Source organism: Oncorhynchus nerka, unplaced genomic scaffold (genome assembly GCF_034236695.1).
Source record: "Oncorhynchus nerka isolate Pitt River unplaced genomic scaffold, Oner_Uvic_2.0 unplaced_scaffold_1400, whole genome shotgun sequence".
NCBI classification, from domain to species: Eukaryota; Metazoa; Chordata; class Actinopteri; order Salmoniformes; family Salmonidae; genus Oncorhynchus; species Oncorhynchus nerka.
Genome location: NW_027039911.1, coordinates 37,355 through 65,344, shown reverse-complemented (window position 1 = coordinate 65,344; position 27,990 = coordinate 37,355). Strand labels below are relative to the sequence as shown.

The following is a 27,990-nucleotide window of genomic DNA, read 5'->3' as shown; positions in this document are numbered from 1 at the left end:
CATAGAGCTGTTGGTGTAATTATTCATTGTGTAATTCCTTTGTTGGTATTATTTCAGCCTTGTATGGATCTAATTGTGAAGATTTACATGGACATGAATATTGTGAGGAACACCTGTATTTTCTACGTGGTCATTACGGTGAGTGCTGCATTTGTATCGTAGAAGAGCACAACCAGTCTGAGGTCCTGAGAGCTCTGGACAAGGTTTTTATCAAGGATCTCTCTGTACTTCTTTTTTGTGGGGGGGGGGGCTCCCGAGTGGCACAGCAGTCCTATGCACTGCATGAGTGCTAGAGGTGTCACTACAGACCCTGGTTCGATTCCAGGCTGTATCACAACCAGACGTGATTGGTTTCCCCATATGGCGGCGCACATTTGACCCAAAGTCGTTCGGGTTAGGGTTTGGCTGGGGTAGGCCGTCATTGAAAATAAGAATTTGTTCTTAAACTGACTTGTCTACTTAAAAAAAACTTTGCTCCGTTCATCTTTCCCTCAATCCTGACTAGTCTCCCAGTCCCTGCCACCATGTTACAGATCGCATTCACACTTCTCCTGAAGTTGCATTGTATGCACGCCACGTACGTTCTCACCATAAAACCAGGATGTTGAATCATTCTAATAAATTAGTTTTTTGTAATAATAATAATAATGTAGGTCTGCCTACAACACATAGATACAAAGGTAAAATAATGTAGGTCTGCCTACAACACATAGATACAAAGGTAAAATAATGTAGGTCTGCCTACAACACATAGATACAAAGGTAAAATAATGTAGGTCTGCCTACAACACATAGATACAAACATAGATACAAAGTAAAATAATGTAGGTCTGCCTACAACACATAGATACAAAGGTAAAATAATGTAGGTCTGCCTACAACACATAGATACAAAGGTAAAATAATGTAGGTCTGCCTACAACACATAGATACAAAGGTAAAATAATGTAGGTCTGCCTACAACACATAGATACAAAGGTAAAATAATGTAGGTCTGCCTACAACACATAGATACAAAGGTCAAATAATGTAGGTCTGCCTACAACACATAGATACAAAGGTAAAATAATGTAGGTCTGCCTACAACACATAGATACAAAGGTCTGCCTACAACACATAGATACAAAACACATAGGTAAAATAATGTAGGTCTGCCTACAACACATAGATACAAAGGTAAAATAATGTAGGTCTGCCTACAACACATAGATACAAAGGTAAAATAATGTAGGTCTGCCTACAACACATAGATACAAAGGTAAAATAATGTAGGTCTGCCTACAACACATAGATACAAAGGTAAAATAATGTAGGTCTGCCTACAACACATAGATACAAAGGTAAAATAATGTAGGTCTGCCTACAACACATAGATACAAAGGTAAAATAATGTAGGTCTGCCTACAACACATAGATACAAAGGTAAAATAATGTAGGTCTGCCTACAACACATAGATACAAAGGTAAAATAATGTAGGTCTGCCTACAACACATAGATACAAAGGTAAAATAATGTAGGTCTGCCTACAACACATAGATACAAAGGTAAAATAATGTAGGTCTGCCTAAACAATGTAGGTCTGCCTATAGATACAAAGGTAAAATAATGTAGGTCTGCCTACAACACATAGATACAAAGGTAAAATAATGTAGGTCTGCCTACAACACATAGATACAAAGGTAAAATAATGTAGGTCTGCCTACAACACATAGATACAAAGGTAAAATAATGTAGGTCTGCCTACAACACATAGATACAAAGGTAAAATAATGTAGGTCTGCCTACAACACATAGATACAAAGGTAAAATAATGTAGGTCTGCCTACAACACATAGATACAAAGGTAAAATAATGTAGGTCTGCCTACAACACATAGATACAAAGGTAAAATAATGTAGGTCTGCCTACAACACATAGATACAAAGGTAAAATAATGTAGGTCTGCCTACAACACATAGATACAAAGGTAAAATAATGTAGGCCTGCCTACAACACATAGATACAAAGGTAAAATAATGTAGGTCTGCCTACAACACATAGATACAAAGGTAAAATAATGTAGGTCTGCCTACAACACATAGATACAAAGGTAAAATAATGTAGGTCTGCCTACAACACATAGATAGGTCTAATGTAGGTCTGCCTACAACACATAGATACAAAGGTAAAATAATGTAGGTCTGCCTACAACACATAGATACAAAGGTAAAATAATGTAGGTCTGCCTACAACACATAGATACAAAGGTAAAATAATGTAGGTCTGCCTACAACACATAGATACAAAGGTAAAATAATGTAGGTCTGCCTACAACACATAGATACAAAGGTAAAATAATGTAGGTCTGCCTACAACACATAGATACAAAGGTAAAATAATGTAGGTCTGCCTACAACACATAGATACAAAGGTAAAATAATGTAAAACACATAGATACAAAGGTAAAATAATGGGTCTGCCTACAACACATAGATACAAAGGTAAAATAATGTAGGTCTGCCTACAACACATAGATACAAAGGTAAAATAATGTAGGTCTGCCTACAACACATAGATACAAAGGTAAAATAATGTAGGTCTGCCTACAACACATAGATACAAAGGTAAAATAATGTAGGTCTGCCTAAAATAGATACAAAGGTAAAATAATGGGTCTGCCTACAACACATAGATACAAAGGTAAAATAATGTAGGTCTGCCTACAACACATAGATAAAAAATGTAAAATAATGTAGGTCTGCCTACAACACATAGATACAAAGGTAAAATAATGTAGGTCTGCCTACAACACATAGATACAAAGGTAAAATAATGTCTGCCTACAACACATAGGTCTGTAGGTCTGCCTACAACACATAGATACAAAGGTAAAATAATGTAGGTCTGCCTACAACACATAGATACAAAGGTAAAATAATGTAGGTCTGCCTACAACACATAGATACAAAGGTAAAATAATGTAGGTCTGCCTACAACACATAGATACAAAGGTAAAATAATGTAGGTCTGCCTACAACACATAGATACAAAGGTAAAATAATGTAGGTCTGCCTACAACACATAGATACAAAGGTAAAATAATGTAGGTCTGCCTACAACACATAGATACAAAGGTAAAATAATGTAGGTCTGCCTACAACACATAGATACAAAGGTAAAATAATGTAGGTCTGCCTACAACACATAGATACAAAGGTAAAATAATGTAGGTCTGCCTACAACACATAGATACAAAGGTAAAATAATGTAGGTCTGCCTACAACACATAGATACAAAGGTAAAATAATGTAGGTCTGCCTACAACACATAGATACAAAGGTAAAATAATGTAGGTACAACACATAATGTAAAATAATGTCTGCCTACAACACATAGATACAAAGGTAAAATAATGTAGGTCTGCCTACAACACATAGATACAAAGGTAAAATAATGTAGGTCTGCCTACAACACATAGATACAAAGGTAAAATAATGTAGGTCTGCCTACAACACATAGATACAAAGGTAAAATAATGTAGGTCTGCCTACAACACATAAAATAATGATACAAATACAAAGGTAAAATAATGTAGGTCTGCCTACAACACATAGATACAAAGGTAAAATAATGTAGGTCTGCCTACAACACATAGATACAAAGGTAAAATAATGTAGGCCTGCCTACAACACATAGATACAAAGGTAAAATAATGTAGGTCTGCCTACAACACATAGATACAAAGGTAAAATAATGTAGGTCTGCCTACAACACATAGATACAAAGGTAAAATAATGTAGGTCTGCCTACAACACATAGATACAAAGGTAAAATAATGTAGGTCTGCCTACAACACATAGATACAAAGGTAAAATAATGTAGGTCTGCCTACAACACATAGATACAAAGGTAAAATAATGTAGGTCTGCCTACAACACATAGATACAAAGGTAAAATAATGTAGGTCTGCCTACAACACATAGATACAAAGGTAAAATAATGTAGGTCTGCCTACAACACATAGATACAAAGGTAAAATAATGTAAAACACATAATACAAAGGTAAAATAATGTAGGTCTGCCTACAACACATAGATACAAAGGTAAAATAATGTAGGCCTGCCTACAACACATAGATACAAAGGTAAAATAATGTAGGTCTGCCTACAACACATAGATACAAAGGTAAAATAATGTAGGTCTGCCTACAACACATAGATACAAAGGTAAAATAATGTAGGTCTGCCTACAACACATACAAAGAAAATAATGTAGGTCTGCCTACAACACATAGTAAAAATAATGTAGGTCTGCCTACAACACATAGATACAAAGGTAAAATAATGTAGGTCTGCCTACAACACATAGATACAAAGGTAAAATAATGTAGGTCTGCCTACAACACATAGATACAAAGGTAAAATAATGTAGGTCTGCCTACAACACATAGATACAAAGGTAAAATAATGTAGGTCTGCCTACAACACATAGATACAAAGGTAAAATAATGTAGGTCTGCCTACAACACATAGATACAAAGGTAAAATAATGTAGGTCTGCCTACAACACATAGATACAAAGGTAAAATAATGTAGGTCTGCCTACAACACATAGATACAAAGGTAAAATAATGTAGGTCTGCCTACAACACATAGATACAAAGGTAAAATAATGTAGGCCTGCCTACAACACATAGATACAAAGGTAAAATAATGTAGGCTGCCTACAACACATAGAAAGGTAAAATAATGTAGGTCTGCCTACAACACATAGATACAAAGGTAAAATAATGGTAAAATAATGGTAAAATAATGTCTGCCTACAAACACATAGATACAAAGGTAAAATAATGTAGGCCTGCCTACAACACATAGATACAAAGGTAAAATAATGTAGGCCTGCCTACAACACATAGATACAAAGGTAAAATAATGTAGGTCTGCCTACAACACATAGATACAAAGGTAAAATAATGTAGGCCTGCCTACAACACATAGATACAAAGGTAAAATAATGTAGGCCTGCCTACAACACATAGATACAAAGGTAAAATAATGTAGGCCTGCCTACAACACATAGATACAAAGGTAAAATAATGTAGGCCTGCCTACAACACATAGATACAAAGGTAAAATAATGTAGGCCTGCCTACAACACATAGATACAAAGGTAAAATAATGTAGGTCTGCCTACAACACATAGATACAAAGGTAAAATAATGTAGGTCTGCCTACAACACATGGATACAAAGGTAAAATAATGTAGGTCTGCCTACAACACATAGATACAAAGGTAAAATAATGTAGGTCTGCCTACAACACATGGATACAAAGGTAAAATAATGTAGGTCTGCCTACAACACATAGATACAAAGGTAAAATAATGTAGGCCTGCCTACAACACATAGATACAAAGGTAAAATAATGTAGGCCTGCCTACAACACATAGATACAAAGGTAAAATAATGTAGGTCTGCCTACAACACATAGATACAAAGGTAAAATAATGTAGGCCTGCCTACAACACATAGATACAAAGGTAAAATAATGTAGGTCTGCCTACAACACATAGATACAAAGGTAAAATAATGTAGGCCTGCCTACAACACATAGATACAAAGGTAAAATAATGTAGGCCTGCCTACAACACATAGATACAAAGGTAAAATAATGTAGGCCTGCCTACAACACATAGATACAAAGGTAAAATAATGTAGGTCTGCCTACAACACATAGATACAAAGGTAAAATAATGTAGGTCTGCCTACAACACATGATACAAAGGTAAAATAATGTAGGTCTGCCTACAACACATAGATACAAAGGTAAAATAATGTAGGTCTGCCTACAACACATGGATACAAAGGTAAAATAATGTAGGTCTGCCTACAACACATAGATACAAAGGTAAAATAATGTAGGTCTGCCTACAACACATGGATACAAAGGTAAAATAATGTAGGTCTGCCTACAACACATAGATACAAAGGTAAAATAATGTAGGTCTGCCTACAACACATAGATACAAAGGTAAAATAATGTAGGTCTGCCTACAACACATAGATACAAAGGTAAAATAATGTAGGTCTGCCTACAACACATAGATACAAAGGTAAAATAATGTAGGCCTGCCTACAACACATAGATACAAAGGTAAAATAATGTAGGTCTGCCTACAACACATAGATACAAAGGTAAAATAATGTAGGTCTGCCTACAACACATAGATACAAAGGTAAAAATAATGTAGGTCTGCCTACAACACATAGATACAAAGGTAAAAATAATGTAGGTCTGCCTACAACACATAGATACAAAGGTAAAATAATGTAGGTCTGCCTACAACACATAGATACAAAGGTAAAATAATGTAGGTCTGCCTACAACACATAGATACAAAGGTAAAATAATGTAGGTCTGCCTACAACACATAGATACAAAGGTAAAATAATGTAGGTCTGCCTACAACACATAGATACAAAGGTAAAATAATGTAGGCCTGCCTACAACACATGGATACAAAGGTAAAATAATGTAGGTCTGCCTACAACACATGGATACAAAGGTAAAATAATGTAGGCCTGCCTACAACACATGGATACAAAGGTAAAATAATGTAGGTCTGCCTACAACACATAGATACAAAGGTAAAATAATGTAGGTCTGCCTACAACACATGGATACAAAGGTAAAATAATGTAGGTCTGCCTACAACACACGGATACAAAGGTAAAATAATGTAGGTCTGCCTACAACACACAGATACAAAGGTAAAATAATGTAGGCCTGCCTACAACACACAGATACAAAGGGAATGTCACTGTTCTGCTCCTATCAACCTTGATATTTATATGAAGCTTCGCTGATTAAGATGCCTTTCCAAGCGGTCTCACAAGCCAAACACTTTATTGACGGCCATGACTCGCCTTCTTAATTACATTGGGCAGGGAAAAAAAGAGAACAGCCTTCATTGAGAGGAAGGGAAGAGATTCTTGATTTTTAATCAAATAAGTGTTAAACAACACATCTGTTTACAATAGACAAGCCATATCTTCTAGGTTGGAAATAAAACAAATTTCATTGTCTCTTACTTGCAGGCCATTGTAATGTTTCTGGCGTTGGTAATGACCCGTAGAATCCAAAAGGCCTCCTCGGCTGAGGTGACCATGGATCTTAGCTATAGAAACGCAACCAACATGGAAATGGCAACTACTCCTCAAGCTCCTCTCATGCTGCCTGCCACACAACCTCCTCTCATGCTGCCTGCCACACAAGCTCCTCTCATGCTGCCTGCCACACAACCTCCTCTCATGCTGCCTGCCACACAACCTCCTCTCATGCTGCCTGCCACACAACCTCCTCTCATGCTGACTGCCACACAAGCTCCTCTCATGCTGCCTGCCACACAACCTCCTCTCATGCTGCCTGCCACACAACCTCCTCTCATGCTGCCTGCCACACAAGCTCCTCTCATGCTGCCTGCCACACAACCTCCTCTCATGCTGCCTGCCACACAACCTCCTCTCATGCTGCCTGCCACACAAGCTCCTCTCATGCTGCCTGCCACACAACCTCCTCTCATGCTGCCTGCCACACAAGCTCCTCTCATGCTGCCTGCCACACAACCTCCTCTCATGCATGCCAGCAACCTCTTCATGCTGCCTGCCACACAACCTCCTCTCATGCTGCCTGCCACACAAGCTCCTCTCATGCTGCCTGCCAACAACCTCCTCTCATGCTGCCTGCCACACAAGCTCCTCTCATGCTCCTCTCATGCTGCCTGCCACACAACCTCCTCTCATGCTGCCTGCCATGTTGACAACCTCCTCTCATGCTGTTGCCACAACTGCTCCTCTCAGGGTTAGGTTTCATGCTGCCTTAAAAGCTCCTCTCATGGTTTGGGTTTCATGCTGCCTGCCAGGCTCCTCTCATGTTGCCAACAAGTTCTCATGCTTGCCACACAAGCTCCTCTTGCTGCCTGCCACACAAGCTCCTCTCAGCTGCCTGCCACACAACCTCCTATGCTGCCTGCCACACAACCTCCTCTCATGCTGCTTGCCAACAAGCTCCTCTCATGCTTAACAAGCTCCTCTCATGCTGCCTGCCACACAACCTTTCATGCTGCTTGCCACACAAGCTCCTCTCATGCTGCCTGCCACACAAGCTCCTCTCATGCTGCCTGCCACACAAGCTCCTCTCATGCTGCCTGCCACACAACCTTAATGCTGCCTGCCACACAAGCTCCTATGCTGCCTGCCACACAAGCTTGGGCCTGCCACACAACCTTCTCATGCTGCCTGCCACACAACCTCCTCTCATGTTACACAAGCTCCTCTCATGCTGCCTGCCACACAACCTTCTCATGCTGCCTGCCACACAACCTCCTCTCATGCTTGCCAAGGCTCCTCTCATGCTTAACAGCTCCTTCATGCTGCCTGTCCTTCATGCTGCCTGCCACACAACCTCCTCTTCATGCTGCTTGCCACACAAGCTCCTCTTCATGCCAGCTCTTATTACCAGCCACCTCCTCCGTACCAGTACGATGGGAAACACTAGAGGGACGTGACTGACCTGCGAACCCATGTTGAATTTCCTCGTTGGTTACAACTGGACCAGGGTTAGGTTTAAGGCTAGGGTTAAAGTTAGGTTTGGGTTTAAGGCTAGGGTTAAGGTTAGGGTTGGGTTTAAGGCTAGGGTTAAAGTTAGGGTTGGGGTTAAGGCTAGGGTTAAAGTTAGGGTTGGGTTTAAGGCTAGGGTTAAGGTTAGGGTTGGGTTTAAGGCTAGGGTTAAAGTTAGGGTTGTGGTTAAGACTAGGGTTAAAGTTAGGGTTAGGTTTAAGGCTAGGGTTAAAGTTAGGGTTGGGGTTAAGGCTAGGGTTAAAGTTAGGGTTGGGGTTAAGACTAGGGTTAAAGTTAGGGTTGGGTTTAAGGCTAGGGTTAAAGTTAGGGTTGGGTTTAAGGCTAGGGTTAAAGTTAGGTTTGGGTTTAAGGCTAGGGTTAAGGTTAGGGTTGGGTTTAAGGCTAGGGTTAAAGTTAGGGTTGGGGTTAAGAATGGGGTTAAAGTTAGGGTTGGGTTTGGGGTTAAGACTAGGGTTAAAGTTAGGGTTAGGTTTAAGGCTAGGGTTAAAGTTAGGGTTGGGGTTAAGGCTAGGGTTAAAGTTAGGGTTGGGGTTAAGACTAGGGTTAAAGTTAGGGTTGGGTTTAAGGCTAGGGTTAAAGTTAGGGTTGGGTTTAAGGCTAGGGTTAAAGTTAGGGTTGGGGTTAAGACTAGGGTTAAGGTTAGGGTTGGGTTTAAGACTAGGGTTGTCACGCCCTGGTATAAGTATTTTGTGTTTTTCTTCATGTATTGGGTCAGGCCAGGGTGTGGCATGGAGTTTTTGTATTGTGGTGTGTTTTGTCTTGGGGTTTTGGTGTGTATGTATTTAGAATTGTAGCTAGTGGGGTTATCTAGCAAAGTCTATGGCTGTCTGGAGTGGTTCTCAATCAGAGGCAGGTGCTTATCGTTGTCTCTGATTGGGAACCATATTTAGGCAGCCATATTCTTTGAGTTTGTCGTGGGTGATTGTCCTTAGTGTCTTTGTTCCTGTCGCTGTATTTAGTTGACAAGTATAGGCTGTTTCGGTTTTCATTACGTTTATTGTTTTGTAGTGTTTTGTGTTTATTTCGTATTTTCGTTGGTTTTTCATTAAACATGGATCGCAATCTACACGCTGCAGTTTGGTCCGACTCTCCTTCACCACACCTAGAAAGCCGTTACAAGGGTTAAAGTTAGGGTTGGGGTTAAGACTAGGGTTAAGGTTAGGGTTGGGGTTAAGGCTAGGGTTAAGGTTAGGGTTGGGTTTAAGGCTAGGGTTAAGGTTAGGGTTGGGTTTAAGGCTAGGGTTAAAGTTAGGGTTGGGGTTAAGACTAGGGTTAAGGTTAGGGTTGGGGTTAAGACTAGGGTTAAGGTTAGGGTTGGGGTTAAGACTAGGGTTAAGGTTAGGGTTGGGGTTAAGACTAGGGTTAAGTTTAGGGTTGGGGTTAAGACTAGGGTTAAGGTTAGGGTTGGGGTTAAGACTAGGGTTAAGGTTAGGGTTGGGTTTAAGGCTAGGGTTAAGGTTAGTGTTGGGTTTAAGGCTAGGGTTAGGGTTGGGTTTAAGGCTAGGGTTAAGGTTAGGGTTGGGGTTGGGGTCAGTTTTAGCGTTTGCCTTCATTGGACTGCCAATGTGTTGCACCCCAATATGCCTTAGTAACGGCTGAGCACTTCTGTTAATGTGAGACAATTTGTTTGTGGATTCTGGAAGTAACGTGGCCGAGGGAAGGGGCCCATTTCATTGTCATACAATCACCCACGTGAATCACCAGTTTTCCTGTCTGGTAACTCCTCTAACATCAAATAAACTTATTTTCTAAATACTTTGTCTCATTTTCTAAAGTTGTAAACTCTACTGTTTCATTCAGTTCATCATTTGTTGTCTTTCAGTGATGTGTATAAAGGGTTAATGTTTTCATGTTTCTTGTGGAGGTTGTCAGGGCTGCTTTGTTATTTCCCATCATCCTGTTCAACAGTGTTGTGCCTCACATGCAGGTAGACGCAGTACGTGCAGATCAGTGCTGGAAAAAAGACAAAACCACAGTACTTTGTTTCAGAGGACCGGAAAACAATGCTTGTCGTGAGAATTTAAACCACAAGAGTGTAGATGGGACAAACAAGGGTCTTCCAACTATTCAAAAAGTCCCTTTGGTTTTACTCTGTTTAAATGGAGGACTATACAACCAAACTGCACCCTCACAGAAGTGATTACTGTGGTCAAACTAAGATGTAGAACTGCATACTAAATTGTACCCTATTCCCTACATAGTGCCCTATGGGCCCTGGACAAAAGTAATACACTACATAGGGAACAGGGTGCCATTTTGGACATAGTCGTAGCCTTTGCGTGACCTAGATGAGCATTCACATGTTTTCCACTGAAGAAGGAAGTGATTGGCATGTTGTTTTACCCCCAAAATAAATAATAAATCAATCAAATGTCAAAAGGAGGGACGACTCATTAAGAAATCAGGGCTGATATTTATAAATCTTCTCAGAGAAGGAAGGTTGATCTCGGATCTGTTTTTTCTCCTTCTTATAAATAAAATAACATGTGTTGGTGTTACATGGACAGGGGGACCTTGATCCTAGATCAGTACTTCTACTCTCAAAGGCTTTATGAATATGGGCCTGGTTCCCTTTACATTGTGTTGATTCCTCTGTACAAAAGGTGCCGTGTTGAACCTAAAAAGGTCACTTCGTCTCCTATACGAGAACCCTTTGAATAACTATTTTGGGTTCCAGGTAGAACCTATTTGTGTTCCAGGTAGAAGAACCCTTTTGGGTTCCATGTAGAACCTATTTTGTTCCAGGTAGAAGAACCCTTTTTGGTTCCAGGTAGAACCTATTTTGTTCTAGGTGGAAGAACCCTTTTGGGTTCCATGTAGAACCTATTTTGTTCCAGGTAGAAGAACCCTTTTTGGTTCCAGGTAGAACCTATTTTGTTCCAGGTAGAAGAACCCTTTTGGGTTCCATGTAGAACCTATTTTGTTCCAGGTAGAAGAACCCTTTTTGGTTCCAGGTAGAACCTATTTTGTTCCAGGTAGAAGAACCCTTTTGGGTTCCATGTAGAACCTATTTTGTTCCAGGTAGAAGAACCCTTTTTGGTTCCAGGTAGAACCTATTTTGTTCCAGGTAGAAGAACCCTTTTGGGTTCCATGTAGAACACTTTCCACAAAAGGGAACCAGAAAAGGGTTCTACCTGGAAACAAAAAGGGTTCTCCTATGGGGACAGCTGAATAACAAATCTGGAAGCCATATTTCTCTGTATTGTAAGTATGGAATCCACCTGGGATTCATAGGTCTTCCTCGGTACCATTACTGAACTATTGACACACGTAATGAACTAGGAACATTCCTTGGTCATATTCATTAGGCACTAAATTAGGTTTAATTAAGACGAGGGTTAAGTTTAGGGTTGGGGTCAGTTTGAGTGTTTTCCTTCATTGGACTGCCAATGTATTGCACCCCAATATGCCGTAGTAACAGCTGAGCACTTCTGTTAATGTGAGACAATTTGTTTGTGGGTTCTGGAAGTAACGTGGCCGAGGGAAGGGGCCCATTTCATTGTCAAACAATCACCCACGTGAATCACCAGTTTTCCTGTCTGGTCACTCCTCTAACATCAAATAAACTTATTTTCTAAATACTTTGTCTCATTTTCTAAAGTTGTAAACTCTACTGTTTCATTCAGTTCATCATTTGTTGTCTTTCAGTGATGTGTATAAAGGGTTAATGTTTTCATGTTTCTTGTGGAGGTTGTCAGGGCTGCTTTGTTATTTCCCATCATCCTGTTCAACAGTGTTGTGCCTCACATGCAGGTAGACGCAGTACGTGCAGATCAGTGCTGGAAAAAAGACAAAACCACAGTACTTTGTTTCAGAGGAAAACAATGCTTGTGTCGTCAGAATTGTAACCACAAGAGTGCAGATGGGGCTTCCCACTTCCAACTATTGAAAAAGCCCCTTTGTTTTTACTCTGTTTAAATGTATGACTTTATAACCGAACTGCAACCTGGCGGAAGTTATAACTATGGTCATAATAAAATGCAGGACTTCATCCTAAATTGTACCCTATACCCTACATAGTGCCCAATGGGCCCTGGTCAAAAGTAGTGTACTATATATGGAATAGGTGTACTCTTCCTTCGTGTGACCTAGATGAGCATTTGCATGTTTTCCAATGAAGAAGGAAGTGGTTGGAATGTTGACTGACATCTCGCTCAGGGTGAAGTTTCCCCTAGGTGCAGATCTAGGATCAGGTCCCCTGCCCCAATCCTAACCTTAACCATTGGTGAGGAAAATGCTAAACAGACCCAGGATCGGAGTCTCGGGGTAACTTCACCCTACAGCCTGCAATCTCTATGAGGGACACACTCCAACACTCCGACATCATTTATAAACAAAGCATTTGTGTTTAGGGAGTCCACCAGATCAGAGGCAGTAGAGATAACCAGGGACGTTCTCTGTTTAGTGAGTCCACCAGATCAGAGGCAGTAGAGATAACCAGGGACGTTCTCTGTTTAGTGAGTCCACCAGATCAGAGGCAGTAGAGATAACCAGGGACGTTCTCTGTTTAGTGAGTCCACCAGATCAGAGGCATTAGAGATAACCAGGGACGTTCTCTGTTTAGTGAGTCCACCAGATCAGAGGCAGTAGAGATAACCAGGGACGTTCTCTGTTTAGTGAGTCCACCAGATCAGAGGCAGTAGAGATAACCAGGGACATTCTCTTGAATTAGACCATTTCCTGTCCCTCTAAGCATTCAAAATGTAATGAGTACTTTTGGGTGTCAGGGAAAATGTTTGGAGTAAAAAGTACAGCATTTTCTTTAGGAATGTATTGAAGTAAAAGTTGTCCAAAATATAAATAGTAAATGTGAAGTACAAAAAACAACTTAAGTAGTACTTTAAAGGTTTTTACTTAAAAAAAATATATATATATATTTCACCTTTATTTAACCAAGTAGGCCAGTTGAGAACAAGTTCTCATTTATAACTGCAACCTGGCCAAGATAAAGCAAAGCAGTGCGACACAAACAACAACATAGAGTTACACATGGAATTTTAACAAGCGTACAGTCAATAACACAATACAAAAAAAAAAAGAATAAAGTCCATATACAGTGTGTGCAAATGGCTTGAGGAGGTAAGGCAATACATAGGCCATAGTAGCAAGTCATTATAATTTAGCAAATTAACTGGAGTGATAGATGTGCAGATGATGATGTGTAAGTAGTGCAAGGTGTGCAAAAGAGCAGAAAAGTAAATCAAAACAAATATGAGAATGAGGTAGGTAGACTGGGTGGGCTATTTACAGATGTGCTATATAAGCTGCAGTGGTCAGTTAGCTGCTCAGATAGCTGATGTTTAAAGTTAGTGAGGGAAATATAAGTCTCCAGCTTCAGTGATTTTTGCAATTCGTTCCAGTCAAAGGAGGTGTTGACTTTGGGGATGACCAGTGAGATATACCTGCTGGAGCACATGCTGCGGGTGGGTGTTGTTATTGTGACCAGTGAGCTGAGATAAGGCGGAGCTTTACCTAGTATAGACTTATAGATGACCTGGAGCCAGTGGGTCTGGCGACAAATATGTAGCGAGGGCCAGCCGATTAGAGCATACAGGTCGCAGTGGTAGGTGGTATATGGGGCTTTGGTGGCAAAACGGATGGCACTGTGATAGACTGCATCCAGTTTGCTGAGTAGAGTGTTGGAGGCTATTTTGTAAATGACATCGCTGAAGTCGAGGATCGGTAGGATAGTCAGTTTTACTATGGTATGTTTGGCGGCGTGAGCGAAGGAGGCTTTGTTGCGGATTAGAAAGCTGATTCTAGATTTAATTTTTGACTGGGGACGTTTAATATGAGTCTGGAAGGAATGTTTTCAGTCTAGCCAGACACCTAGGTATTTGTAGTTGTCCACATATTCTAAGTCAGAACCGTCCAGAGTAGTGATGCTAGTCAGGCGGGCGGGTGAGGGCAGTGAACGATTGAAAAGCATGCATTTAGTTTTACTAGCGTTTAAGAGCAGTTGGAGGCCACGGAAGGAGTGCTGAATGGCATTGAAGCTCGTTTGAAGGTTTGTTAACACAGTGTTCAAAGAAGGGCCAGATGAATACAGAATGGTGTCGTCTGCGTGGAGGTGGATCAGGGAGTCACCCGCAGCAAGAGCGACATCGTTGATATATACAGAGAAGAGAGTAGGCCCGAGAATTGAACCCTGTGGTACCCCCATAGAGACTGCCAGAGGACCGGACAACAGGCCCTCCGATTTGACACACTGAACTCTATCAGAGAAGTAGTTGCTAAACCAGGCGAGGCAGTCATTTGACACACTGAACTCTGTCTGAGGAGTAGTTGGTGAACCAGGCGAGGCAGTCATTTGACACACTGAACTCTGTCTGAGAAGTAGTTGGTGAACCAGGCGAGGCAGTCATTTGAGACACTGAACTCTGTCTGAGGAGTAGTTGGTGAACCAGTCGAGGTAGTCATTTGAGACACTGAACTCTGTCTGAGAAGTAGTTGGTGAACCAGGCGAGGCAGTCATTTGAGACACTGAACTCTGTCTGAGGAGTAGTTGGTGAACCAGGCAATGCAGTCATTTGACACACTGAACTCTGTCTGAGAAGTAGTTGGTGAACCAGGCGAGGCAGTCATTTGACACACTGAACTCTGTCTGAGAAGTAGTTGGTGAACCAGGCGAGGCAGTCATTTGACACACTGAACTCTGTCTGAGAAGTAGTTGGTGAACCAGGCGAGGCAGTCATTTGAGACACTGAACTCTGTCTGAGAAGTAGTTGGTGAACCAGGCGAGGCAGTCATTTGAGACACCAAGGCTGTTGAGTCTGCCGATAAGAATACGATGATTGACAGAGTCGAAAGCCTTGGCCAGGTCGATGAAGACGGCTGCACAGTACTGTCTTTTATCGATGACGGTTAGGATATCGGTTAGCACCTTGAGCGTGGCGGAGGTGCACCCGTGACCAGCTCGGAAACCGGATTGCACAGCGGAGAAGGTACGGTGGGATTCAAAATGGCCAGTGATCTGTTTATTAACTTAGCTTTGCAACCAACATGGAAATGGGAACTATTCTTCGAACTCCTCCCATGCTGTCTTCCAAGGAAGTTGCTCCCAAGCTTCCTTTCACACAAGCTCCTTTCAAGCTCCTCCCATGCATCCATGCTGCCTTCCACACAACAACCTCCCATGCTTCCTTCAACACATTCTCCTCCCATGCTGCCTTCAACATATGCTCCTCCCATGCTGCCTTCAACACAAGCTCCTCCCATGCTGCCTTCAACACAAGCTCCTCCCATGCTGCCTTCAACACAAGCTCCTCCCATGCTGCCTTCAACATATGCTCCTCCCATGCTGCCTTTCACACAAGTTCCTCCCATGCTGCCTTCAACACAATCTCCTCCCATGCTGTCTTCAACACAAGCTCCTCCCGTGCTGACTTCAACACAAGCTCCTCCCATGCTGCCTTCAACATATGCCTCTCCCATGCTGTCTTCAACACAAGCTCCTCCCGTGCTGTCGTCACCACAAGCTCCTCCCGTGCTTCCTTCAACACAAGCTCCTCCCATGCTGCCTTCAACATATGCTCCTCCTATGCTGCCTTCAACACAATCTCCTCCCATGCTGCCTTCAACACAAGCTCCTCCCATGCTGCCTTCAACACAAGTTACTCCAGTGCTGCCTTCAACACAAGCTCTTCCCATGCTGCCTTCAACACAAGCTCCTCCCATGCTGCCTTCAACACAAGCTCCTCCCATGCTGCCTTCAACATATGCTCCTCCCATGCTGCCTTCAACACAAGCTCCTCCCGTGCTGCCTTCAACATATTCTCCTCCCATGATGCCTTCAACACAAGCTCCTCCCATGCTGCCTTCAACACAAGCTCCTCCCATGCTTCCTTCAACATATGCTCCTCCCATGCTGCCTTCAACACAAGCTCCTCCCATGCTGTCTTCAACACAATCTCCTCCCATGCTGCCTTCAACACAAGCTCCTCCCATGCTGCCTTCAACACAAGCTTCTCCCGTGCTGCCTTCAACACAAGCTCCTCCCATGCTGCATTCAACACAAGCCTCTCCCATGCTGCCTTCAACATATGCTCCTCCCATGATGCCTTCAACACAAGCTCCTCCCATGCTGCCTTCAACATATGCTCCTCCCATGTGCCTTCAACACAAGCTCCTCCCATGCTGTCTTCAACACAAGCTCCTCCCATGCTGCCTTCAACACAAGCTCCTCCCATGCTGCCTTCAACACAAGCTCCTCCCATGCTGCCTTCAACACAAGCTCCTCCCTACGCCAACGTGTATGACCCGCCACCTCCTCCGTACCAGGAGGTTGGGAAAAACTAATGGGACGTGACTGACCAGAGAACTAATGTTAGGTAGGGTTTGGGGTTAGGGAGTGTCACATGCTTCCCAGTGGAAACAGTTTGCATATATAATGACAGTTCGCATATATAATGACAACATTTTGTGACATTTTTCTTATTTTTGGTGTTTCGGCAGGTTTTTTTCCGGCTGTACAAGCACACAAAATGTTTTCTTGAGGCAAGTCGAAGTTCGGTAGCCGAAGTTTACGCCCCTTCATTGGTGATTTGTCAACAGTAGTACTCCTAGTAGGAGTGGATGGGATTCCTCAATTAAGTGTTTGTTGTCATTTACAGAGTGATGGATAGTTTTCATGCACATTTTTTCATTGAGAAATACTGCAACAAACATCTTAGATAGATGTAAAATTGTGTGACTATGACCTCTGCAAAAATGTCAAAATCTTCAGATTTCTTGGCTATGAGTCAGAAAGTTACAGGCGCACAAATATCATAGCCCCAAGACATGCTAACCTCTCGCCATTACACAACACGGTTAGATCTTTTGCAGATCTGATCTGATTGGTCAAAAGAATTGGGCTGCCTGTGTTAACGCCCCCAAAGTGCTGCAGTGGCCTTGAGTAATCTTATCCCACCCTTTCACATACTCTCTAAGAGGTGTATGTCTGCACTTGTGGCGTTGATCCGGAAAAATCTACATCTTCATTTCAATGCTACTGAATTTGGCTACTACGACTGAAATATGAATCTTTTAGAAAATAATTAAATTGAAAGGTATTTATGTTTTTCTGTTTAATGGCAGTGCCTTGACTTGGACGTCTGATTACAAATGGCATTCCTATCTGAACTCGTCAGCTCATTGTTATTCTGTGCAGAGCAGAGTGAAGGATCCAGATTCTTTACAGAGTGAGGTACTGGACTTGTATTTCCACTGAAAACAAATGTTTGCTTTTTCAGCTTATTATTTCAAGTTATTGTGCTGCCTGAAGTATTCTGAGTTATATCAACTTTAAATGTTCAGATATCTTAACCTACACCACATTTAGTTTGATTAAAATAGAGTACCAGTCAAAGGTGTGAACACACCAACTCATTCAATGGTTTTTCTTTATTTTTTAAAACAATTTTCTACATAGTAGAATAATAGTGAAGTCATCCCAACTATGAAATAACACATATGGAATCATGTAGTAACCAAAAAAGTGTTAAACAAATCTAAATATATTCTAAACTTGAGATTTTTGGTTCCAACCGCCGTGTCTTAGTGAGATGCAGAGGAGGTGAACGGCCTATCTCTGCATGTGTGGTTCCCACCGTGAAGCATGGAGGAGGAGGTGAACGGCCGATCTCTGCATGTGTGGTTCCCACCGTGAAGCATGGAGGAGGAGGTGAACGGCCGATCTCTGCATGTGTGGTTCCCACCGTGAAGCATGGAGGAGGAGGTGAACGGCCGATCTCTGCATGTGTGGTTCCCACCGTGAAGCATGGAGGAGGAGGTGAACGGCCAATCTCTGCATGTGTGGTTCCCACCGTGAAGCATGGAGGAGGAGGTGAACGGCCAATCTCTGCATGTGTGGTTCCCACCGTGAAGCATGGAGGAGGAGGTGAACGGCCTATCTCTGCATGTGTGGTTCCCACCGTGAAGCATGGAGGAGGAGGTGAACGGCCGATCTCTGCATGTGTGGTTCCCACCGTGAAGCATGGAGGAGGAGGTGAATGGCCGATCTCTGCATGTGTGGTTCCCACCATGAATCATGGAGGAGGTGTGATGGTGTGGGGATGCTTTGCTGGTGACACTGTTGGTGATTTATTTAGAATTCAAGGCACAATTAACCAGCATGGCTACCACAGCATTATACAGTGATACGCCATCCCATCTGGTTTGCGCTTAGTGGAACTATCATTTGTTTTTCAACAGGAAAATGACCCAACACAGGCTGTGTTAGATGACCTGGCCTCCACAATCACCCGACCTCAACCCAATTGAGATGGTTTGGAATGAGTTGGACCGCAGAGTGAAGGAAAACCAGCCAACAAGTGCTCAGCATATGTGGGAACTCCTTCAAGACTGTTGGAAAAGCATTCCAGGGACGCTGGTTGAGAGAATGCCAAGAGTGTGCAAAGCTGTCCTCAAGGCAAAGTGTGGCTACTTTGAAGAATCTAAAATATATTTTGATTTGTTTAACACTTCTTTGTTCACTACATGATTCCATTTGCTATTTCATAGTTTTTTAAATCAGAATCAAATCAAATCAATTTATATAGCCCTTCGTACATCAGCTGATATCTCAAAGTGCTGTACAGAAACCCAGCCTAAAACCCAGGAACCAGGCTATGTGGGGTGGCCAGTCCTCTTCTGGCTGTGCTGGGTGGAGATTATAACAGAACATGGCCAAGATGTTCAAATGTTCATAAATGACCAGCATGGTCGTATAATAATAAGGCAGTTGAAACTGGAGCAGCAGCACGGTCAGGTGGACTGGGGAATGTACAATGTAGAATAATAGTAAAAATAAAGAAAAACCATTGAATGAGTAGGTGTGTCCAAACCAACCGACTGGTACTATAACTACAGTGTATCTACTCTGTGTTCATGGAATTCACTAGGAAGAGTAACCTACAGATGCTGTTCTCTCCAATCCCACCCAGACAAGTGCTGTGCTTCTCTTAGGCCAAATAAAACCCAAGTGTTTTCCACTGGCGAGAAGAAAAGAAAACTCCTTATTTTGATCCATTTCTTCTGCCGTAGTTGGTAACCAAGGGCTTTCTGCCAACTAACGTAGTAGTTAAAGAAACAACCTTCCAAACTTGGTCATTTTCCACCCTCCAACAGAAACAAGTTGAAGGATCCCCTTTAAACACAGTAAATCACCCCCAGGGTCTTGTGTTCAGTCCATTATCCGTCCAGTTGTAGTTGGAAGCAACTGTTTTGGGATCGAGGACGTATTTATCGCACTATGGGGAATGGCAGAACGTACACGAGAGGACTGTGTATCACTTTCAATGTCCTGCTTCTGGTACGTACTGGTTTGACCTACCAGGTCTGACCTTCTTTTGTTAATGAGTTATTTGGTTAATTGGTTAATGTTATGGATTCATCATTATAACAGTGTATAAATAATATTAAAAACTAAATGTTTGTCTAAAATACAATAACAAAATGTAAAACATACTGAAGTATAACTATATTGTATAAATAGCAGTGTAGTATGTTTCCAATAATGGCATCTTACAGTATCTTAATACATTTGTAAAATACCGTAACAGACCTAAAACATCTATACTTGCAGGTATCTGGGGTGTTTCTGTTCGTAGTTGGGGTTTCATACAGCTTCCAACACCCTCCTGAGGTAACAACTCTACAAATGTTGCAGAACTCAGAGAGTTTCTTCTTATGTAATAAAAGTAATAACACCATTTACAATTCATCGTAAATTAACAAAGTCGTCAGGTCATTTAACTGACCTTTAAATGACCTGATGTGAAATGACATTGTAAAAACCTACAGGACGTCACCTACAGTGATGTTGACAGCAACACAGACCTGTATTATTTGTGTGAGTGCAGTTTGACCATCGGAGTACCCTCCATGAGATGTACGTACTCAATGTGTTTGGACCCATGACGGTACTGTTCTCCATCCTGGGAGGCTACGCTGCCTACAGAGACAAGAGAATACTGCTGATCCTGGTAAGTGTCTCTAAAGCTCCGTTTACACAGGCAGACCAATTCTGATCTTCTGCCCAATTATAAGCAAGAGATCTGATTTGATTGGTCAAAATACCAATTAGTGGCAAAACGATAAGAATTGGGCTACCTATGTAAATGCAGCCTAACACAATTGGGAACAATTACATTTCAATTCCTGTCAATTCAGAATGTACAATGACATTCCAATTCCAAGTCTTTTCATTGCTTTTTAATGAGGAAAAGTTTGATTTTGGAATTGGAATTAGGTTTTGATTCTGAATCGACTGGAATTTAAATGGAATTGGCAACAACCCTGGTTTATAACAGTTTAGTCTCACAGACAACAACCCTGGTTTTTAACAGCTTAGTCTCATAGACAACAACCCTGGTTTTTAACAGCTTAGTCTCATAGACAACAACCCTGGTTTTTAACAGCTTAGTCTCATAGACAACAACCCTGGTTTATAACAGCTTAGTCTCATAGACAACAACCCTGGTTTTTAACAGCTTAGTCTCATAGACAACAACCCTGGTTTATAACAGCTTAGTCTCATAGACAACAACCCTGGTTTATAACAGCTTAGTCTCATAGACAACAACCCTGGTTTTTAACAGCTTAGTCTCATAGACAACAACCCTGGTTTATAACAGCTTAGTCTCATAGACAACAGCCCTGGTTTATAACAGCTTAGTCTCATAGACAACAACCCTGGTTAATAACATCTTAGTCTCATAGACAACAACCCTGGTTAATAACAGCTTAGTCTCATAGACAACAACCCTGGTTTATAACAGCTTAGTCTCATAGACAACAACCCTGGTTTATAACAGCTTAGTCTCATAGACAACAACCCTGGTTAATAACAGCTTAGTCTCATAGACAACAACCCTGGTTTTTAACAGCTTAGTCTCATAGACAACAACCCTGGTTTATAACAGCTTAGTCTCATAGACAACAGCCCTGGTTTATAACAGCTTAGTCTCATAGACAACAACCCTGGTTAATAACATCTTAGTCTCATAGACAACAACCCTGGTTTATAACAGCTTAGTCTCATAGACAACAACCCTGGTTTTTAACAGCTTAGTCTCATAGACAACAACCCTGGTTTATAACAGCTTAGTCTCATAGACAACAACCCTGATTTATAACAGCTTAGTCTCATAGACAACAACCCTGGTTTATAACAGCTTAGTCTCATAGACAACAACCCTGGTTTATAACAGCTTAGTCTCATAGACAACAACCCTGGTTAATAACATCTTAGTCTCATAGACAACAACCCTGGTTTATAACAGCTTAGTCTCATAGACAACAACCCTGGTTAATAACAGCTTAGTCTCATAGACAACAACCCTGGTTAATAACAGCTTAGTCTCATAGACAACAACCCTGGTTAATAACAGCTTAGTCTCATAGACAACAACCCTGGTTAATAACAGCTTAGTCTCATAGACAACAACCCTGGTTTATAACAGCTTAGTCTCATAGACAACAACCCTGGTTAATAACAGCTTAGTCTCATAGACAACAACCCTGGTTTATAAGAGCTTAGTCTCACAGATCAGAGTAATATGGTTGATTTGTGTTATTATTCAGATTCATCTGATTGGTTAGATTTGATTTGAAAAGTATAATAAATGATTAGGACAGTTTTTTTGGGGGGGTCTGCATGTTGTTAACCTGTCCCTGTCTGTCTCTGTATCTCTCTGTCTATCTGTCTCTCTCTCTCTCTCTCTATATATATATATATGTATCTTTCTACAGTATGTTGTCTTCATGACCTGTGAATTCATAGCCATCGTAATCATCGCCGTGCCGATGGTTCGTGCCCAACCGAAGGTATCCACTTCCTCCCCTAAACATGGCATTGACTTTTTAACAATTAAAAAACGGTTGTTATGTTAATGAACAGTGTGTGATGTCATAATAACGTGTTCTTTATTCATTTAAGATGGAGGAGATTCTGGACAGAAGGTTTCAATCTGTGACTCCTCTTCACGACACTGAACCGCAAGTCCAGAGGGAGCTGAACAAACTCCAGGCATCCGTAATCAATCAATCAATCAATCAATCAATCAATCTGTCTTCAGATGTGTATTATCTTCAGCCAACTTATCTAAATATTGTTAACATTGCCAGATCTGGATCAACTTCAACACCATCATTAATAACATGAATCAATTTATTGACAATGAACGACAGAATAGTTGAGGTGGACCAGACTAATTGTTTGCTGTTGTACAATACTGTTGTTTGTTGTTGTACAATATTGTCGTTTGTTGTTGCACAGTCAAACAAATATTGATATTTGAAGATTAGTGTTATTTTTTGGTTTGTTTGTTTCTGTGGTTTGTTCATTAGGATCAATGCTGTGGACTGCGTGGCCACTCAGACTGGGGTTGTCACATTCCACTCTCCTGCTACTGTCCTCCACTCCCTCCAGACAACTCATTGGACAGTCTATGTGAGACTGTAAATGTAGGCCTACAGAACACTATGGTGAGCTTACCTACAGTACCTTCCTGTTAGGAGATGGACAAGTAGAGATAAGACTGTCTTAACAGTGAAGACATGTTAGATGCACAGAGATGACTAATAGCAGCAGCCAACGGATTGAGATAAACAACATATGAAATGGAGAAACAAGACAGCCTTTTGGGACCAGCCTTTCGTCATTTAAATGATAAATAGCTGAGGGATGGGTCTGGAGAAATGTAACCCTTCTCCAACTCATAGACAGAGCTATGGATGCAAGGACTGACCATCCATGATATCAACATTACAGGCTGTACAGTGTTTGTCTACAAACATTGGAGTAAAACAAGCTTGTGTTTGGGGTTCTGATGCAGTACGACAGTTGAACTAAGCTCATGAGAAATTTCTAAGTTATATTCTTGAATAATTTATTTTAATTGTACCTTTGTTTAGCTAGGCAAATCAGTTAAAAAACAAAATTATTATTTACAATGATGGCCTAGGAACAGTGGGTTAACTGCCTTGTTCAAGGGCAAAATGACAGATTTATACCTTGTCAGCTCAGGGATTCGATCTAGCAACCTTTCAGTTTCTGGTCCAACGCTCTAACCACTAGGCTACCTGCCTCTAACCACTAGGCTACCTGCCTCTAACCACTAGGCTACCTTCGTCTAACCACTAGGCTACCTGCCTCTAACCACTAGGCTACCTGCCTCTAACCACTAGGCCACCTGCCTCTAACCACTAGGCTACCTGCCTCTAACCACTAGGCTACCCTGCCTCTAACCACTAGGCCACCTGCCTCTAACCACTAGGCTACCTGCCTCTAACCACTAGGCTACCTGCCTCTAACCACTAGGCTACCCTGCCTCTAACCACTAGGCCACCTGCCTCTAACCACTAGGCTACCTGCCTCTAACCACTAGGCTACCCTGCCTCTAACCACTAGGCCACCTGCCTCTAACCACTAGGCTACCTGCCTCTAACCACTAGGCTACCCTGCCTCTAACCACTAGGCCACCTGCCTCTAACCACTAGGCTACCTGCCTCTAACCACTAGGCTACCTTGCCTCTAACCACTAGGCTACCTACCTCTAACCACTAGGCTACCTGCCTCTAACCACTAGGCTACCTGCCTCTAACCACTAGGCCACCTGCCTCTAACCACTAGGCTACCTGCCTCTAACCACTAGGCTACCTTCGTCTAACCACTAGGCTACCTGCCTCTAACCACTAGGCTACCTGCCTCTAACCACTAGGCTACCTGCCTCTAACCACTAGGCCACCTGCCTCTAACCACTAGGCTACCTGCCTCTAACCACTAGGCTACCCTGCCTCTAACCACTAGGCCACCTTCCTCTAACCACTAGGCTACCTGCCTCTAACCACTAGGCTACCTTGCCTCTAACCACTAGGCTACCTACCTCTAACCACTAGGCTACCTGCCTCTAACCACTAGGCTACCTGCCTCTAACCACTAGGCTACCTGCCTCTAACCACTAGGCTACCTGCCTCTAACCACTAGACTACCTGCCTCTAACCACTAGGCTACCCTACCTCTAACCACTAGGCTACCTGCCTTGTTCAAGGGCAAAATGACAGATTTATACGTTGTCAGCTCAGGGATTCGATCTAGCAACCATTCAGTTCCTGCCTCTAACCACTAGGCTACCTTGCCTCTAACCACTAGGCTACCTACCTCTAACCACTAGGCTACCTGCCTCTAACCACTAGGCTACCTGCCTCTAACCACTAGGCTACCTGCCTCTAACCACTAGGCTACCTGCCTCTAACCACTAGGCTACCTGCCTCTAACCACTATGCTACCTGCCTCTAACCACTAGGCTACCTGCCTCTAACCACTAGGCTACCTGCCTCTAACCACTAGGCTACCTGCCTCTAACCACTAGGCTACCTTGCCTCTAACCACTAGGCTACCTGCCTCTAACCACTAGGCTACCTGCCTCTAACCACTAGGCTACCTGCCTCTAACCACTAGGCTACCTACCTCTAACCACTAGGCTACCTGCCTCTAACCACTAGGCTACCTGCCTCTAACCACTAGGCTACCTGCCTCTAACCACTAGGCTACCCTGCCTCTAACCACTAGGCTACCCTGCCTCTAACCACTAGGCCACCTGCCTCTAACCACTAGGCTACCTGCCTCTAACCACTAGGCCACCTGCCTCTAACCACTAGGCTACCCTGCCTCTAACCACTAGGCTACCTGCCTCTAACCACTAGGCTACCTGCCTCTAACCACTAGGCTACCTGCCTCTAACCACTAGGCCACCTGCCTCTAACCACTAGGCTACCTGCCTCTAACCACTAGGCTACCTGCCTCTAACCACTAGGCTACCTAACCACTAGGCTACCTGCCTCTAACCACTAGGCTACCTGCCTCTAACCACTAGGCTACCTGCCTCTAACCACTAGGCCACCTGCCTCTAACCACTAGGCTACCTGCCTCTAACCACTAGGCTACCTGCCTCTAACCACTAGGCTACCTGCCTCTAACCACTAGGCTACCTGCTGCCCTGATGTCAGTGGATATATATAATACATGTACAAGTCCAAAACTGGATGTAGCAACTAAGGATAGAAGCTTTAAACAGACTTGAAACGTTACAGGCTTGTGGTGACCTATAAAGGAGTTTGATCCTGTTTCTCTGTCTCTGTGTTTTTCTGAAGCTAGACTGCCAGCACAATAACACACACGGACAAACTACAACTTCAGTGTCCCAGGAGCGCTGGGTGTACAGCAAGGTAAAGCAGTCTTATTTAAACATTGTTCAAGCTAGCTAGCATTGGGCTAAACTGACTCCAAAGTTACAAAATAAATCACAAAAAATGTAAGAGATCTGTTACCACAGAGATACTATTCAATTATTTAATATGTAATTGTAATATATAATGAGTTCTAATATCTAATTATATGGCTGTTACAATGCCATCTCTATCTGTTCCAGCCTTGTGGTCCCATCCTGAAGAGACACATGAACTTCCTGATTCAGATCATGATCGGATTCATCTCTACATTTGCCACTATTATGGTATGACCACTGACTTGTATTGTTTTCTTGTTTAATTAATGTTGATTCATGTTTTAGTGTGAAGCAACTGTTATTGTTTTAATGTTGATTCATGTTTTATTGTGAAGCTACTGTTATTGTTTTAATGTTTAATGTTGATTCATGTTTTATTGTGAAGCTACTATTACCTCCCCAGGTGTTATGTCTTTAGATGCAAGACAAGTGTAGAATTTAGTACAACTATGGTTCAATACCACAACGTGGACTCGGATATGAGTGGATAAAAAACACAATATTCTGTGCACATTTCTATATATTATATCATGTTTTGTTATAGTTTTTTTTACTGTTAAAACAAAGGCAAAATCAAAATAAAGTGAAAGTGTATAACATTTCCAACGTGTTATACATTGTCAATAAAGTGGAACATTGAAACTTGATCTGTTCCACTGTATTCCAGATTGCTGCCATAGTGATGTCTCTGGTAGTGCTGGCCCTCCAGATTCGGTCCACAGAGCCACCAGTCAACGACAGCCTCGACAGAGTCAAGTACCAACTCAGTCCTCTAGCTGTCACCTGACGTCAGCGCCAACACCACAGATAACCCTGCTCTGCATGAGGACGGGAACTTGATTCATATATACCAAACTCTTATCCTCCTGCTGGTATTTTGTTTGGAACACTAGCTACAGTGAAAATCAACACACGGCTAAATTCCAGTGCCTGAACTCAAATGAAAAACAAACACACGGCTAAATTCCAGTGCCTGAAACATTCCTGTGCCTGAACTCAAATGAAAAAAAAACACATGGTGTGGCTCTCATCCCACCTCTTCCCTGCTGTAGAGTTTGGTTAAAGTCTGGGTTTCGTTTGATTTCCTGTACATGATAAATGCCAATTGTTCCCCTCAGATCTAACTATTGTACCTTGTTGTTAAAGTGCATTAAAGAATCTGAAACTGCATGTTAATAATGAGTGTAAAAGTGTGGTATGACAATGGTGAATGAACAAGGCATTATGAATATCTGTTCAACATGGTGAAAGGTTTGTCATCCTCACAACAACAAGCATCATGTCAGTAAACAACCAGCTCAGAGTTAATAAAATTATATGATTTAAATCATTACTGCTCGTTGTAATTGCGTCAGAATAATTTCCAGGGAAGTGCTATGTTGCTATGGCCAATGTAGTAAGTGGAAACTGGCAGTTATGATTGAACAATGTGATTGGATGAACATAACCTCAAAGAGAGTCCATATAAGAAGATACGCAGGGGAATGGAGACACATTGGGAAGGAAATCTAAGCAAAGAGATATATTCAATCCACTAGTACAACGTATTTATATTTAGTATTTTGATATTCGACAAGGTTTATTTGCGCCATTTTACATTGCCATAGAAACGCCTGACGCCAATGCGTCACTGGCAGGAACCAGCAGATCGTCTGGTTGAGATTTTGCGCGGAGAGTGAATCGAAGAGAGGTACCGTTAACCGGTAATGACGGTTGTTGACGAGGCTAGCGTTAGACACTGGACAACTTTGTTACAACTCTAGATGAAGGTAATAAGTTAATTGCGTCTGAAGTGTTTTGTGTAACACCCCTCAGTAACTAACGTTAGCAAAGCAACTCAACTGCAACTAAAATTGCAACACAGTTTATACGTGTACCCATATTAGGTAACGTGAGTTATTGTAACGTTGTGTAGCTTCCACCTCAAATAGTCAAGTACTGAAATACATTTTGTTTCAGATTTGGTTTTGTAATGTTTTGTTAGATCCACCTCATTTAGCTAGACTGAAATTGACATAACTAATGTTTGCTGAAAAATAAATGTCCCTGTATTGTGTAGTGTGTAATGTGTAGTGTGTGTGTGTGTGTTTGTGTGTGTGTTG

At 42.0% G+C, this 27,990-nt stretch overlaps 1 protein-coding gene across 3 annotated transcripts; it reads left to right on the top strand.

The window, feature by feature from the left end:
• The first annotated feature begins 64 nt into the window (after window positions 1-64).
• LOC135568770 (23 kDa integral membrane protein-like) lies at window positions 65-27,221 on the top strand. Of its 3 annotated transcripts, XM_065015496.1 has the most exons (12): window positions 65-138; window positions 17,697-17,805; window positions 18,160-18,606; window positions 18,813-19,911; window positions 20,185-20,244; window positions 20,462-20,584; window positions 22,353-22,427; window positions 22,540-22,635; window positions 22,950-23,087; window positions 25,755-25,829; window positions 26,033-26,116; window positions 26,556-27,221. In XM_065015496.1, exons 4-12 carry the CDS (start codon window positions 19,852-19,854, stop codon window positions 26,673-26,675), a joined length of 831 nt encoding a protein of 276 aa, XP_064871568.1. In that variant the 5' UTR covers window positions 65-138; window positions 17,697-17,805; window positions 18,160-18,606; window positions 18,813-19,851; the 3' UTR covers window positions 26,676-27,221. The 3 variants fall into 3 exon arrangements, with proteins under 3 accessions (XP_064871568.1, XP_064871569.1, XP_064871570.1); XM_065015497.1 differs by lacking the exon at window positions 18,160-18,606 and having other exon boundaries at window positions 19,728-19,911; XM_065015498.1 differs by lacking the exons at window positions 65-138; window positions 17,697-17,805; window positions 18,160-18,606; window positions 18,813-19,911 and having other exon boundaries at window positions 20,237-20,299.
• Window positions 27,222-27,990: the final 769 nt, after the last annotated feature.

Bases quoted from the DNA above. Each gene is read 5' to 3' on its own strand.
- LOC135568770 (XM_065015497.1), top strand. From the start codon at position 19,852: ATGGGGAATGGCAGAACGTACACGAGAGGACTGTGTATCACTTTCAAT. The intron at 19,912-20,184 runs GTACGTACTGGT...CTATACTTGCAG, and splicing joins CTTTCAATGTCCTGCTTCTG to GTATCTGGGGTGTTTCTGTT. The intron at 23,088-25,754 runs GTGAGCTTACCT...GTTTTTCTGAAG, and splicing joins TAGGCCTACAGAACACTATG to CTAGACTGCCAGCACAATAA.